At 37.4% G+C, this 17296-nt stretch overlaps 1 protein-coding gene across 1 annotated transcript in view; it reads left to right on the forward strand.

Annotated features, from left to right (window-relative positions):
* GFRA1 (GDNF family receptor alpha 1) overlaps positions 1-16639 on the forward strand; it is a 136011-nt gene extending 119372 nt beyond the window's left edge. Inside the window, exons 8-9 of the mRNA XM_062580204.1 lie at positions 14997-15053; positions 16284-16639. Coding sequence (XP_062436188.1) covers positions 14997-15053; positions 16284-16445 — 219 coding nt within the window. The 3' untranslated portion in view covers positions 16446-16639. The remainder of the gene's footprint in view (positions 1-14996; positions 15054-16283) is intronic.
* The last annotated feature ends 657 nt before the right edge of the window (positions 16640-17296 follow it).

Raw genomic sequence — 17296 nt, forward strand, 5'->3', positions numbered from 1 at the left:
TTCCAAGTATACTTGCATAAGTAAAAGTAACTCCAGTTATGCCAGCAGAATGATGCTGTTGCAAAGCAAATACAAGCAAGAGAAAATGATGCAACAATGTTTCTAATGGAACACAGAACAAGAATAGAATCCTGGAAGTCATTAGTACTTTTTTGTTTTCTCCTGGAATAATTTGCAGAAGTTCTACTTATAGATCAGAATTCTATTGTACCAGATATTCTAAAGGCTGATAATGAAAAGATAATGCTGACCTTAAAACCTCAATGAATTGCAGTTGACTTCAGTAAAACTAGCATCTCATAGCCTTTATTTATTCTGAAAACCGCATAGAATGTTTTAGTGCTCTACAAATGATAAATGCTTTACTGTTATAAACTAAGTTAAAGCACTATGTTATCCTCAAGAATCATAGAATCATAGAATCAGTAAGGTTGGAAGGGACCTCTGCAGATCATTTAGTCCAACCTCAGCAGGGTCACCTAGAGCGTGGTAGACAGGGTTGCATCCAGGTGGGACTTGAATACCTCAAGAGAAGGAGACTCCACAACCTCTCTGGGCAACCTGTTCCAGTGCTCCGTCACTCTCACAGGGAAGAAATTCCCCCTCACGGTCAGGCGGAACTTCCTGTGCTTCAGTTTCTGCCCATTGCCTCTTGTCCTGTCACATGGGACAACTGAAAAGAGTTTGTCCCCGTCCCCTTGACACCCTCCCTTCAGGTACTTGTGCACATTGATGAGATCCTCCCTCAGCCTTCTCTTCCCCAGGCTGAAGAGGCCCAGCTCTCGCAGCCGTTCCTCATAGGGCAGGTGCTCCAGCCCTCTGATGATCTTTGTAGCCCCATGCTGGACTCTCTCCAGTAGCTGCATGTCTCTCTTGTACTGGAAGTATATACACAGAGCTAGATGAAGAAAGCTAAAGAAAAAGATTAGTATAAATCTCAGGTATTTAATACTACTGTTGATGCAGAGATATTTCTTCCTAAAGCATCAGAATAGCTTGATAGTTGCCAGAATTGCTCAGTGTTTGACAAAGAAGTATTTCTTCATCAATTCTGCCATTTTTTGCAATGAATTTTTATTTACAAGACAAACAAAGGCATGTGCTCAAGATGCTACCAATTTCATGATATTTTAATAAGTGAAATATGTATTTAATCACCATAATTGAAGTGGATGGTGATGATTTTGTTTCCTAGTGTCATGGTTTAAGACCAAATGACAGTGTAGAGGCTAAATGGATTTGGATACCAGAACATTTTAATCACAAATTAGATTCTGGTTTAGGGGGTTAGGGTCTGCCGTTCCTGGAGTCTTTTCCCAAAATATCTGTTCGTTAGTGTTCTTAAGTGTCCTTAGTTATCGAATTGCAACTTTGCTGGTGCTTACAATCTGCTTGTCATGGAAGCTTCTGGACACTTCTGAACTTCTTGCTGATCAGCGGGTGGCTTCCTTAGTTTGGCTTTATTTGGCTATTTTGTTGTTCCATTTAACTCATGATTTTGATGTATTTTCAGTTCAAAATAATTTCTGCTTGCAGATCTGCTTTTTAATCTTTGGGCATTCAGCTGACTCATAGAATCATTCTGATATGAAGTTCACCAGCATTCATTTTTCTGTATTCTCCATGTCTAATGTTATGGCTAAATGCAGATACAGGGAAAAAAAAGAAGAAGTAGAAGATGGAGCAGAAGGAATGTTGTGCCAGTGCGACACAGGAGGAGGCACTGTGCCATAATTGACCTAGCTGCTTTGAAAGTTTCAATCGAAATTGGGGATGGGGTAGAGGGTCGTGACTATACTGGGATGCAGTAAGAGATTGGGGTACAACTATCTGTTGGTTTGGGAGAAAATCTGAAGCAATCCAACTTCCTTACCGTTGATTAAAAAGAATGCTTTGCTGTCCTCTACCCACAGCAAGTCCAAATACATGAAATATGTTTATGCAGATAAAGTCATCTAATTTGAGGCAATCACATGACCTAATCAAATACTGATTCTGTTTGTATAACGCCACAGTTTTATGCATAGTAATTATCACTAACTGTATGTTAGAATTATCAGTTAAGTTACTCCTTATATATTCATCATTCTTTAATCTCTATATATAACTCATAAACTAATGTTCTTAAAAAATAAACAGGCTCTCAGTTATCATGTGGCAGATGTGTTCAAAAGCATTTTGGTAACAGTAATGAAGATTTTTAGGAATAGTTTCTTCCTCATAACAAGCAGTAAATGAAATATAGAAGAGCCTGTAAGAAACTAGTACTATAATAAGTAACCATTGTAAACTGCACACTGATGAGAAGGGAGCATAGCTGCAAAAAAAGCATATAGTTGAAGAGCTAAAGTTTGGAACCTTTTCCTTAGCATGCCTAAATCTTTCATGTATTCAAACCAGGTTTGTAGGAGACAAAATGAAACACAGTCTTTTAACAGAATTGGCTAACATATACTCTTAATAAAAAACATTAATGAAAACAAAAGATCTGAACATAAATATAGTTTTATTCTGCTTTTAACCTGCCTGCTCATTTTACTTACGGTCTTCAATGCACATTTATAATCAAATACTGGAAATAAATCAAATCTCTTATCCCCTACTTACCTTTTATCCCTATGACTTTTAATCAGCTACCTTACCTGAATAATAGATCTCTGCATTACCCTTAAACCATTTATTCTGAAACATTTTTCAGCCTGCTATTGAGTTCCAGAACATAAGCTGACACCCATTTTAGTTCCATGCTTTCAAAATCAATGGGAGTTCAAAATGTTTATTTAAGTTTGTACTTTGGAGAGTTAGATCCTAGCAGTTTCAATCCAGATTGTAGCTCTAATCAGTGGAGTAGGTCTAATAATTCCACCTCAGGTTAAGTCCTCCTGTGTCCTTAGCTCTTTCTGTGAACCACAGATAAACAGACTGGCTTTTGTGTATAATGCACGATATTTTTTCATAAGTTCACTTAGCATGTATCCTAAAGAATTATAGGATTATGCTCCCTCATGTCTTTCTTTAAATCCAATTAGGTATTCAAGGCATTAATTTACTAAATGCAGCATTACACTGTAATGTAGAAGCTTCAAAATGCCTGTAATTCAAGGCCAGATATGCCTTTCCACATGCATGTAAACATTTGCATGTACTGAATTTGTGCTCAGATTTGAAGTGTGCGAGTTCGAATTTGTAATGTACACAGCAGGTATGAGGCGTACCAGGTAGGCCCTATATAACTAGCTGCAACCTTAAGTACTGATTTATGCAGTAAGTTGTATAAGTGGATTTATAAATTAAGCATATACAAATGAATGCAAAGCTGTTACCACTGTCTCTGAAAACTTGATTCTAAATTTTGGCTGCATGAATCCTATGTCTGCATTCAAAAAGACTTGTTTAATCAGACAAGTTCTGATCAATAGTGTTTAGTATGATTTTTACCATGGGTTGCCTTCCTCTAGAAAAGGTAGTGCATTAAAAGGCTGCATGTATCTGAGTTAAATTCTTGACACTCACTGGGAATAAATGTTCTATGTCAGTATGCTATTTTCCACAATTCAGTCATGCGTGTACTGTAATTATCCAGTTCTGAGGGCAAATGCAAGGATTTTTTCATGTAGGGGACTGCTTATATGCAATTCCAGAAGTCAAAAATGCAAATCTAGAAGGGAAAATTGCCCCCTCTTCATACAGATTTGGAACTTAATTAGTTTGGCATATTCTTGCAGCTATTTACAGAATCATACTCTCATCAGGAGCCAGTCTGACTCCTAGTATTTTTAATTAAGATTTCCTGATTATTCCTGAGGATTCTGCCATGCTTATTTGCGGATGAGAAATTCAGATTGTTGTAGGCACAACTGAAAAGATTTAGATAAAATCATACCCAGTGTATGAGCTTAATGATGATATTAAGGAATTATTAATTAAGCAAAGGCTTTTCACCTTCAGGTGAGATACAGTTTTGTATTTTGTATTTGTTTTGGCAGCTCTTTGATAAGTGGCCTCTGTGAGAGAGCTCTGTTCTTTGGGAGCTGAACTGGTAGCCCTGGGTCCACCTCACACAGGCAGCTCCTGAAAGACGAGCTATGCTGGCACACATCACTATAGCAAGAGACTGGATTCTGATGTTTCATGAACATTTTTTTAAAGAGAACAACTGCCAAAGTTGCAACTCCAAATAATCTCCAAGCCTGTTCAGCATGAGGCGCATCTGCTCATATGCTCTGAAAGTCCTCATTCATCATCTGTTGCCCTTTGTTACATACACGCCTGTTGTAGTGCAATTACATTCATCCATGCACAGCATATCAGAAATACTATGTACTTCACTGTTAAAGTGGTGACTGTGTGAGCAGCATAGTGATACCCCAGATCCCTTTTAAGGATCTGTTCTCAAATACTAGAGAAGTTACTCCCAACTGGGCCATTGAACATGGTATGTCTTCAACCCACAACTTCAGTTCTCATTGGGACAGCCAAATGCATCAGTGATGTATGAATAGTGGTGTGAGAAATGATCTGCATTGTATATACAGTATACATTTGGTAATATACAACAGACACAATGTGCACAGAAAATACACTCATCTCTCATCTCTGACAATGCAGTCTCAGCTTTAACTTTACATACACTGGTCTTTAGAGGTAGGAGTAGTACAAGAAGTCATATTGTTGCTGTGGTTGGTGCATGTACAGATGCATTTTTTTTTTTTTTTTTTTTTTTTTTTGGAACCTTCCTTTCTGGAAATGACTCGATGTCAATTTATTGACATTGAACATTGCTAGTCAGGCAAAGCTGATGCATGCAAGTATTAGATATAGGAATAGAAATATCACAAAAAATACCATCCACTTGTTTTCTACTCACCTCAACTATTAATAAAACTACTGTGTGTTCAGGGAAATATTTGCTGCCAGCCATCATTAATCAAGATCCTCTTTAGATAGCACTCTCAAGATGTTTTTCCAGGTGAAACCTTCTAATCTCTCTCTTGAGTCCCACAAAAGCATGTTAAAATGTGGTAGCACAGGGCATCTTCAAAGTTTCTCTTGTAGGGTTTGCAAAGGAATTAAAAAATCATAGATACTGGAGGACTTACTCTTTTTAATAGTGCAGCTTATCTCACAGGCAGATTTGTGCCACTTTTCTGGACTGAACCTGTCCCCTAAGAGAAGGAGTTGAGAACCACCTACTCATTTCAAAAATCTTATTGAATGGTTGTCAGAATTGACCTGAGTTAGATTAAACTAGCTACCTGTAATATAAAGCTGTATATCCCATTAATAATATCCTGAATTCTCCATTCTGCCCCAAAATAATACTTCAAAAAATAGGCAAACTACCCAAAATAATTCTTCAAAACCTTATTTCAGTCTAATATGGAAACCTTCCAAAATTTCCCCAAAATGATACTATTGATCTCAATCACTTGATTTATTAGCATTCATCTAATTATATTTTCTGATTATTAAATATAGACAAGAATGTAAGCCTCTGTCTCTTCTATTGATGATTTGTATGATGAAACAAAACAGATTTTATCCTGTGAATACAGTTTTGCATAATCTGATAATTATTTGCATGATCTGATTACTATAGGCTCAGAATTATTTTAATATGGTTATAATTGTTAAACATTTAAAATTCTCAATTTTTTTGTGTCTAAGAAATACTTTCAGTTATGGAAAAACATTTCTCAGTACTTAGTGAACTCAAATTTGCGACCATATACACAGATGATGTTAGGCAATTACTTTGTATTTTTACTTGCTACAATATAGCCAATGGAATAATTCCTGTTGGTGCAATGGGATCTGCCCAGGAAACAGTAAGACATCTTTCTAATAAAGTTACGATTCTGCAAACTCCTCTTAAAAAAGAATATCTCTGCTTACTTGAATAGCTTCATTGACTCCAGTGTAATTGTTCTGTGTGAGAGCACTGTTCATGTTCAAATAATGGATATGAGGAAAGCCACTACTACCTATGAATTAGAGTTAGAATTTCATCCCTAGTATTTAGAGAAAATGTTTGGTTTTTCTCTCCTTCAGCCATGCTATTTGTGTGGTTCTGGCTGAATTCTTGCAGAAAACTCTGTCAAAAACACAATATGCCATAGCCTGTTTTCATTATTGTCCAACCTTGATAAACTTGCTTGTGTTTTTTAAAAATAATCTTTCTTGTATATTTATTCTGAATGATATTTTAAGTGTTAAAAAGGAATGTAGATTCTGAGGTAGTGTAGCAAGTTCACTAAAATTTCAGCCTTGCCAGTTCTGAGGCTACATCTGTGCACCTGCATAATTCAGCTACAACATTAAAAGAGTAGAGAAAAAATGCTTTAAATTTCTGTTTCAGTGGCACTTCTGGAGAGCAGGTTGTTTGGAGCCAAATATGTAAAATTCACCAATTAATTCAAATCACAGCTGTTCAAGATTGAATTACTTAACAAAAAAATCTCTAAATCAGGTCATGCTCTTAGTAACAGGCATAGCCACACAACTACAGATATAGGGAAAGTAATATACTGGGAGTGATATGTGTAAATAAAATTGAAGATGAGAGGGCTTAGCTCTATGGTGGGCACCCCAAATAGTTTATTTCTTCCTCCTTTCCAAGCAAGGTAGCCTTCCTTCTCTTTACCTCACTGTAGTTGCAGCAAAGTTGCTTGTTATCTGAAGTGTTTTCTAAACCTTTGTAAGGCTGACCGCTCTGTTTTCTTTGTGTGTGTGCCTGTGCCAGTCCTCAGAGCACATGCGCATACACATATGGTTAATAAAGACAAAATCCTGAGCATTTTTAGTCACTTAACTAAAAGCAGATGTTCATGGTTCCTCCCTTCCCTTTAAAATTTATGGGTAAGTGCAGTGCTCAGGAAACCAGCAATAATATCAGTTGCTTAAGGTTGGCGTAGCACAAAAGCAAGCTTCCCTTAACGCTCAGTGCTCTAGGCCTTATGAAGGCTGATGTTCAAGCAAGCTTGCCTGATCTTTCCTTCCAGCTGCAGGACCAGAGGACAGCACCCCTGGTCCTGTTGCTGGAGTGTGGAGGCAACATGTGACCTTGTTTTCTTAGTCTCCTCCACCTACTGACAGCTTGGGGCTGGATGTCTCATGAGGCTGACTGAGACAGCCAGCACCATGAACGCTTCCCTGCTGAGCTCTCTCCACGCAACTCCGCTTTTGCCTTGTGAGGCTCCCAAGCTTGTCTTAGCTGAGAGTCTCTCAGCTGTGCACCACCCTGATACCTTCTAGTGAATGTGAATGAGAACTTGCTTGTAACATGCTTAGTATAAGCCTGCCTGCATGGAGGAACATGGTGCAGCAACCCTCCAGCTAGCAACTACCTGTGATGATACACATGCAAATATTAAATATGGTGTATAAGCAATATAGCTGCATTAGTGTGGTGTCTCTTTTCAAGGCTCATTAGCACAATACAGGCCTGTGCTGTTCTGGCTGAGTTGCTTTTAGTCCCATAGTAGCCTCAGTTGACAGATGCTCAGGAATGTTTGTTCCACACTCCAGTGCACCAGGTAGCATAGTCTAATAGGGGAGGTAGGTACTCTACCTGCCTGCCAAACAGCACAATCTTGTTTGCATATTCGGACACGCAAGGGCACACACTCCAGTCTGAGGAAGTGCTGCAAGATCTGTAGTTCTTCAATGGCTTGCCTTTGTTCAAGATTAATATCTGAATAAGTCTTTTAACTGGAATTGTAATGGCTTTTTGTTCATGTTTCTTTTCTTTAAGTAACATTCAGTGCACAATAGTCAGATGCTACCTGTGACGGCTATGTATGTCACTGGGATGATGATAGTTGTGGTAAATCACTAGGGAAATGAGTTTTAATAATAAATTCCCAAACAACTAGTCTCTGGATTAAGTGGCTTTTCAATTGGATAGGAGAAAAAAAAAGGCAGCCTAAGCCATTGAGATATTAACCTAGCAAAGCTTGTTCCATATATGCTTTTTAGTATTCTGTTTTCTCCTCTGCCCTTCTTAATGCAAAAATATTTGCTTGAGGCCAATACATAAAAAGACCATATTAGGAACATTGCATAATATCCTCTAAAAATAGGAAGCAGGAATCTAGGACTATACAAATTCATTTTACTCAAATAATGAATGACTGAACACGAAAACAAAATTGTAACAAGTTACTGTACTGCCATGAAAGGTAAGTCAGTCAGTTCAGCTGGCTTGGCTGGGTGTCATATTTTGTACTATGCTCACTCAGAAACTAATTGCTTGAAATAAATATTTGAAGATCTCTGTGTCTGGTCCTTGTAAGCTGTTTGATCAGTTTGGTATTTCTGATAGGTTCTGTTTTTTATAAAATCTTTAAGAGCACTGTTAGGCAGTTTTTGTGCCATATTGTCCCAGCCATATGAATGCAGTGAGGCTTAATTAGGCCACAACTTTATTAACATAATTCATCTGGGAGTGATCCAGTAGTAATTTATATAGTACAGGTCATCTTTCGTTCTTTCCACACTTGTTTCTGCTCCTTTAGGGAGGCTTACTTCCAGCCTTCCCTCTCTCCAAATCGAATTTTCCCATCTTCTTAAGATTAAAGAGGTTAGAGAGAAGAGATTGTCTTGTACCTCTCATAGACTTTATCAACTCTTAGGCCCATTTCTAAGGTGATGTCTGCTGCTAAGTTTTTTTGCAACTAGAGTCATCAAGGGATCCAGATATCTGCACTGGATGCCTGTTAAACTAGAGGTAATTTGATCCATACTTATCTGGCTGTTCTAGGGGAGAGACACCATTCCCAGCCCATCTGATCCAGAAACTGAGCGGTAGTGTATCCACAGGAGACTACAGAGCTCCCTCCTTTATTTAATCACAAGCACAGAATGGGAGGTGCTAGTGACAGAAGAGCGAGAAAGCTGATTTTAGCAGAACAAGGATGTAGATGTTTTCCAGCCCTTCTTCCCAGGAAATTCCACTTGCACACCCTGGGGTGAAGCCCTTTCTTTTTAACCCCCTTTTATGCTGAATGGATGCTTGGAAATTTTCTTAGGAGAGCCACCATCCTTTTTTTTTTTCTTTCCTGACCAGACTTCAAATTTCCCTGTTTTCACATTCCCTCTGTTCTTTATTACCTTATCTCTGATGCTTAAGCACTCAAAACCAGCAATAATCTATCGGCATCAAGGGGTAAGAGGACTTTTTTTTATATGCAATGTATGTACCCTTAAGAAAGTCAGAGCTTTCTTAAGATGAGTGAGTGGGCAATGCTGACCGCTGAGCAGCTGTCTGTTGGCTTTGGACTGGGCCTGACTCATCAATGCTTGAACTGGCAAAGCTGTGGGTGGCAGGGCCTGAAGGCAGTGGTGGCATCATCCAATGCTCAAGTCCTGCTGCTGTGCCCAGCTGTGATAAAGCTGCAGGGGGAATTCAAACAAGACCCTCGTAGAAGATTTTGGGACAAACTGTGAAAGTTCAGGAAAGGTACAAAGCTGTGGGGGCGAGACCTTAGTGTTAGAAGATGATGGGATCTGAACTGACTGGCTGATAGACTGTTCATTTTAGTACATTGTAGCCTAAAGTTTAAAGCAGTTTGTATGTTTTCCCAGTGCATATTTGGACACAAAGGAATAATTGGTTTGTATTATTTAATATTATCAGCTGAAAAACTTGTCGTTTGAGTCTTACTATGCTGAGTCTTACCTACCTGCCTTTGGAGACCAATACCTGCAGTCTTCTGGTAATGCTTGTTTCTAAAAGGTACTTTATTTATTGTACAAAGTGAGTTGGCAGAATGTGGTGCCCTTACATACTACATGACCACCAATAATCTCATGCCACAGGCTTGCATATCTAGGGCTAATTCAGCAGGAAAAAACAAAAAAAAGAAGAATCGGAAAAAGAGATTTGACTTATTCTAAGACCGTGCAAAGCTGATTGTTTTTATGGCTTAAATAGCTTTTCACCTGGCTGTGTGGTATAGTCTTCAAAATTATTTTATGCTGAATTGAATCCCTATTTTAGTGGCCTATGCCTCTGACATGCACTTTGTTTGTTTTCCCTGTTGTAAGTAAAGTGCAGCATGGCAAGGTTGTACTGTACTAATAAGAAAATACTATCGACAGTTGTGATAGATGCACCTAGCACTAAGTGAGTGCAGAAGTTAAGCTGATTGTGTTTTTACAGTCTGTATATTTCTCTGCGTATTGTTTGTATCCCACTGTTAGAAAAACAGGCTAGTTGTGTAGTAAATCTCTCTTATCAGCAGAAAAAAAGAACAAGAAGAACGTGCACCCTCATTTGTTATAGCTACTTCAGAAGTATGGGCATCTGAAGGATGTGTTCTGTCTCTTCTTCAAAATGCCTTGTTAATATTAGCATAACTAACCAGGCATCTCAGGAGAGAACAGAGGCACACTCATTAAAATTATCTGAAAAAAGTACCCACGTAACAGATTTTTATTGTAACCATATTTCTGTTACCTCTCACTGTAATATCTAAGCAGTTCCATGAACTGCATAAAGTCCAAAGGGTGTAGCTAATAATGAGAGATTTCTTTCTGAGCTTAGGTGCTCATTCTGTGTCAGTTTGTATTTAGGTCCAAAGCATTCAGTTACCTTTACATGCTTTGCCTTCCCTCTCCTCTCTCCAAATTAAAGCTCACCTCAGTTTGGAACAGTACCCAGTCAGACCTTTTGCTTGCTGCAAGTAACATAGATATGCATGCCGTAGTGGATACATAAAAAATATTGCTGGATGACAAGCCATAAATAATGTGCATTCTATACTGACATACTGGCGACATACTGTTGCAATGTTTAATGCATTTATTAACCCTGCAGTGCTATGGTTTGTGGAAATTGGATTCATAATTGCAAGATAGCTTTCCTGGGAATAAATCCAGGGCTCTAGTGTCTGCAAAGGATGGAGGTAAAGGAATTTGGGGGATGGAAGCAGAGCATTACTAGGTTTGAGATTTTATGGTGGTCATTAGATGGAGGACAAGAGAACATGAGGCTAGGGCGTGTTTGAGCAAGGGCTTATGAATGAACCCTTTTTGGAGACATTGAGGTTAGAGGAAAACAGGGAGGTCCACAGAATCTGTCTTAAATAAATCTTAAAGGAAGACTGGAGGAGAAATCTCTCTACCAGCAGTATTCCTTTCTCCTTTAGGCAAACTACTAACTGCTCTGCTGGTCCTGATTCTCCTTTCTTTCTAGGAGAAAATCAAGTAAGATACTTTTTTTTCTAGACATGAGCTTTTTTTTTATGGACAGCAGCTGTCACCAGTCCTTGATTAAGTCAAATACTTTTAGTGTGGATATTAAAAGCTAAAGGTTGCCAAGGCTGAAATAAAGCTTATGTGACTGATATGCAAATTACTGAAGCTCATCATGAGGTGCCCAGATATTCTTGTATCTAAATATCTGTTGCTTTTGCTACTACAGTGTTGTGATTTTCTGTAAAAGCAGATATTTATTTTTACAGAATATAAAAGCTTAAGTGAGTGCAAGATTGTTGGCAGTATGGGGGCAGCTTCATCAGAGTAGCTCACATTACTGAATGGTAGTTCTTTGTAGCCAGGTTGAGTGTCAATGCATGTGACATAACTTCATTTTACAGTCAACAGCACGTCACAGCTGAGTGTATAAGTCATTAGCAGATGTTATTTTACCCCAGTAGAGGAGATCTCATAACTCTTTTTGTATGTTTAACAAGTTATTTTAAGCTGCTTTTCTTTCACTGTTTTTTAAATTTTTTAATCAGCCAAAACAATTATGTTTTATTTAATGAGGAAATTCTCATAGATTTTCTTGTCAGCAGAGCTAACAAGAGCTTTATATTAAGACTTAAAAGTTTGAATACAGACTTATTAGCCATTTGTGTGTACTATTATACTTCTATGGAAATAGTTATTTCCAGCAAATTTGAAGATACCTTCTTACCTATACATTAGACATGTAGGAGACCTGAGATGAGTGTTTGGTGATGAATCTTTGGAATCTTGCATAATGTACAACTCTCTTTTCTCAAGTGCTCTTCCTTGCTGATGGTGCAGATATTCCCTGTTAGAATTGTCTGCAACTGTATGTGAGGGGCACAGCATGCTATTGATTTAATTTTTTAAAGATAACGGAAGAGGTTGCGTGGGAAACAGCTGATAGCTCAGGATATCCTTCATAATTCAAATGCATGGCTCCCCATCTGAGTGTACTTCCACCAGAGCAATTGGCGTAATATCCAAGCCCTGATTTTTCACCTCTGAAAAGGTATTCGTTCACCCTGAAGCACAAATACAACAGTTCTGCTACATGTAGAGCCCTTTGAGCATGGGAATGGGGCAGGAAGAATTTTCCCCTTAGATTGTAATTACAGGACATAAGCTTCCTATCACACTTCATTCTATGTATAGGATTTTTTTTCTCCCCACTACTTGTGATTTAGTGATGTACTGTTGTATTACAGTAGTGCAGCCTATGCCAGCGTTTCCATTATAGCCCGTTTTTACAGGTTTATAACTCAACAGTAAAAATGTACTCTTCCAATTTGAAACTTGGCATGTAACGCCTCATCTCATCCTCAAAGTGATTTTTTTTTCTGAAAATCTCTTTCCCTCCACCTTCTCCCTGCCCCCCAAAGAGACAGTGTTTTTGCTGTATTTTTAAAAGGAAGACATTTTCCATGGGAGAAAAGCCTGCCTGATTATTAAAATTACTTTTCGGTCCTAAGAAAGATAATAGAGGACACGTATGAATAGGCATTGTTGTTAGAATGACTACATTAAATATATGACTACAGATAAATAGTACCTTCCAAATTAAAGCTAGGGAATGTTGACCAAAATTACTGAAAAGTGCTTATTTATGTTGAATTTGTTTCTAGCTATTGATTTTACCCTTAAAATAGTTTTCTGAAAGATAGATGTTTTTTAGCTGATGCAGCCTGATGCTTATCAGGCTGAAAGAAGTAAAGAAATGCTTTGCATATAGACAAAATGATGACATTTTCCTCTTTTCTTATTTGAGAAATACACTTTGTCCTGAAGGAGTGTAAATTCCAACTTTGGTGTTAGGTTAAGACCGAGAAGGAACAGTAGCCTGTGTTCTGAACCCTTGCGGGTGTATGCAACACGGCACGATGTTTCCAATAGACAGAAGCTTGGATGGACTTGTAAATTTAACCCTAAATGGCGTGCTAGAAAACACTAGGTATATATGGGCCTTACAGTTTACACTTCAAAGTCTGAATACTTCTTTTGAAGCCTCACATTTCAATTCAATGTAGTGTCGATATGTAGGATATAAGAAAATTAGGACTGACATCCACTTTGGATTCTCCTTTACCCTTCTGTCTTATAGGCAGTTGGAAATAAAATCTAGCAAGTTGCCATTATTTGCCATGAGTTTCCTTACCTGGATAAACAGCTCTCTATTTAGGAAAAAAAAAAAAAAAAGCAAGAACGCTTCAGTATGTTGCTTCTTGTAGCAAATTTACTTCCAGGCATTTCTTTTCCCATTTAGATAGCTAAATTAATGCTTACTATGACTAACTTAATGGTACCAATTAGAAGAGAGAGTCTGAGAAAGATTGAAATCCATTTTATTAATGAACTGAGCTGTTATTTTATTATATATTTTTAAAACTAATATATCTATCTATGCACTTGTACTATTGATAGGCTGTTGCTCACTTAAATTCCAGCTGTTTCTGTTTTCTAGCTGTCTGTAATGTCTGTTTATAAATATAAAAATAAATAAAATTAAATATTATGAGAGACAGTGAATATGTTTCCTAATGAGAATTTCAGTTTCTTTATATGGAGTTTAAAATTAATAATTACGCTTGAAGAATGTTTTATATGCAGACTCTCAGATATAAAATAGAGTGCCTGTATGTAGAATGTTGGTCTGTATAACACAGTGAGATTCAGATCCTCATTTTGTGCAGGAAATAAACTACAAGTCCAAAAAAAATCCAGGTGGAAATATCAGACACGCTAGTGCTGTCAATAGTTTTGTTGTGTAAATCCAAGACTTCTATTTTAAGAGTTCATTGTACTTTCAACACAAGTAGCTCCTGTAAAAGAGTGCTGTCTATGTTTCTGAAATATTCAAAGAAAAAAACAATGCTGAGATTCACTGCTGTAGTGAATCTCCTCAGTAACATTTGTTCAAAATGTCGTCAGCACCATGAGGATAGATGCTGCTATTGTACAACGGAAGAAAAGTTCTAGCCCAGTCAAGTTCACATGAGCAGTAGAAATATTGAATACCTTATGATGCTAAACAGAGGCAGTACTGTTGCTTTCATTATGTGTGTGTGATGCTGCCATCAGAAACATTACTTACTGAGTCAGTATGTGTGAGAGCACACAGTGATAGCAACAGATATGTATCATAAGATGTGGCCGAAGATACATCAGATTCTTTTTTGTAGGCTTTGATCATCTAAAATATTCCTGCATTTGTTAATATTCCATATATAATTATCGATGTTAAAAGACTTAGAAAGTGAGAAAGTTTTGTGGCTCTGTGGCAGCCATGAAATATGTTAAAATTATATTTGTCATAATAACACATGGGTAAATCACAGGTATTATCATGAATAAAACATTCTAGTGGTGTATATTTTCATGAAACTTAGGAATAGAATAGATTGTTAATATTCAGTAACATTACAATAATTCTTAACTGTTGTATATCATTTTTTCTCGTGAAGATCCAACATGATTTTTAAGAGTCCACAGAACATAACATGTTCTATGCATTTGATGCCACTCATCACTGTAATTATGGAGTACATCGTATCCTTAACTGACTGTTTCGGGATTTGTTGTGAATTTCAAATCAGAACATGGATGTTATTGGAAAATGTGTTGTTACATTAAGAGAGCTTATTTGCTAATAATATCCTGTACTGTGAGAGTCATAGGAATATGACAATCTATGTGAATTTATCTGACTTTTGTGATACTATAGATAACATTGTATAGGGACTAACTTTTCCATTTGTTCATAGGCACAGAAGAAGCGGAAATACAATGAATCTATAGATACAGAGCTCTGTCTTAATGAGGTAAGAGTGTGGATCCTATACATTTCACAGCACAGATATCTCCCCTTAATATTAAACCCTGAAAATAAATCTTGGCCTTTTGCCTCTCCAACATGAGGGCGTCCTGTGCCCTCTTTGTGAGATTACTACCATCACTGATAATAGCACACTATGCAGCAATAGCAGCTCTCTGGCACACAAGCAGAGGCTCAGGGAGCTGGGTTTGGTTAGGATGGGGAAGAGATAGCTAAGGCAGATCTCACTGCTGGGTTCAGCTGTGTAAAGGGGAATACTGAGGAGATTCAGTAAGATAAATTCAGACTCTTTTTCAGAAGTTCGTAGAGAAGAAACAAGAGGCAACAGTCAAAATTTACACGAGAAAAATCTGTTGAGATATAAGAGAGAAAAAAAATCCTAAGGAGAGTGGTTAAGCACCGAAGCAGGGATCCAGAGTAACTGTAAAAAATGCCTCCTTGGAGATTTTCAAATCCTGAACTAACAGGGTTGAGCAACTTTACTTGGAGCATGTTGAACTACATGACCTTCAGAGGTTCCTTCCAGTCTAAATTGTTCTGATTCTATGATTATATCTGGTTCCTTTTACCGGGGGTGATAAGCAATGAACAATACTGCTATTAAACCTGTTCCTTGGATAGTTCACTATAATCTGCTTATATGTACTTGCCTATACCCACTGCTGTATTGTTAGTAGCAAAGAAGACCAGATCTATAAAAAATGCAACAATTAAGGAAAAAAAGGCTTAAGAAACACTTTTTGTGGGCTAGAAACATCAATCTTCTCTGATCCCATGGACTAGATTTTATCTATTTACCTCCCAAACTAACTTTTTATCAAACAAGTTGTTCTGTTGGCTACACAGAAGTTGTGGTTTCACGGCATCTGCGTTTTAAAATAAACTGGCATGATAAATGCAGGTCTCTCTAAAAAAGTACTACACTTAAACAGAGTAGGTTTTACGCATGGACTCACTCTTAGATTAGGAAATCTTTTTATATTTTCTTCTCTTTTTGAGTCTAGCTATACTAATGTTATATGTTAATGGTGTTTTTGTCCTTCAAAGAAAAAAAATAGTTTAGAAACTACTGTCATTTTGAAAATGGATTTTATACCTTTCATAACTTTCAATCTATGAAATACACGTGATACTGTAAACAAAATTTCATGACAGATTTAAGTAATTTGCAGTGAAAATGTGTAATGTTAACCAAGGGAAGTATTGTGTCTTGCAGAATGCTATTGGGAAGGACAACACAGCAGGAGTCTCCACCAGTCACATATCTTCAGAGAATTCATTTGCTCTTCCTACAAGCTTCTATCTAAGCACACTGCTCATTCAGATGACAATTGCACTCTCTCTCTGTTTGTTCCTAAGTTCATCAGTCATCTTGTAGCTGCGTTACAAAAGGACATGTAAAAAAGAAAAATATCTGTTTCCTGTCCTCTGTTGTGTATCTGGAATTCCAGGTCTGGGAGCTAAGCTGAGGCACTCCTGCTAGAACAGTTTCAGTCAGCTGGAATTTTTTTTCTCTCTAAAAAAGCTTCTTGCGATATTTAGAGGCTTTGTGAAGTACTTGGTGCAGTGCTACATTCCAAACCCCCAAAGGCTTTTGGGCATGCATTGCTTTAAAGAGACAGTGTGTAAATTTGCCTGTAAAGCGACCTGGTTGGATTATTTTAATAATTATTATTTTAATTCTGGCCCTTACCTGAGAAAGGAGGATGGCAGTTTTCTTAAGATCCTATTTATCTTATTGAATGGTTTTGGTTTTCAAATTGATTGAACTTCAGACTATCAAGGATGCCAGGCTTTTGTCTAACATTGAATGTTCTCCCAGAGAGTGGACTTGATGAAACATCTTCATCTGATAAATTGCTACTGATGTTACTCTTTCAGTGTATTAGCATTTTCCTCTTTAAATGTTTATGTACTGTAAGTGATTCTGCGTTCCCTGCTGAGAAGCCATTATAAGTCACATACAGGTATAATGTATGTCTTTCAGTTAAATTTTCATAAAGATAGTGTGGCATAGAACTTTCTAACAGTACATCTGTTTTTTAATTATAATCATCTAGCCTTAACAAGAGTGAAGAGTCTTTAAATTAACAAGAAACAGCCATTGTGAAAGCTTCATAATGTTTCTTTAAATTTGAGGATAAGCAGTAGAAACAAGTTTTGCTACAGGGTTTCAGCCGTACAGTCACTGATCTATGCTTCCATTGTGATAATATAGTCCAGTTATTT

The sequence above is a fragment of the Rhea pennata genome, chromosome 7 (genome assembly GCF_028389875.1).
Source record: "Rhea pennata isolate bPtePen1 chromosome 7, bPtePen1.pri, whole genome shotgun sequence".
In the NCBI taxonomy this organism is placed as follows: domain Eukaryota; kingdom Metazoa; phylum Chordata; class Aves; order Rheiformes; family Rheidae; genus Rhea; species Rhea pennata.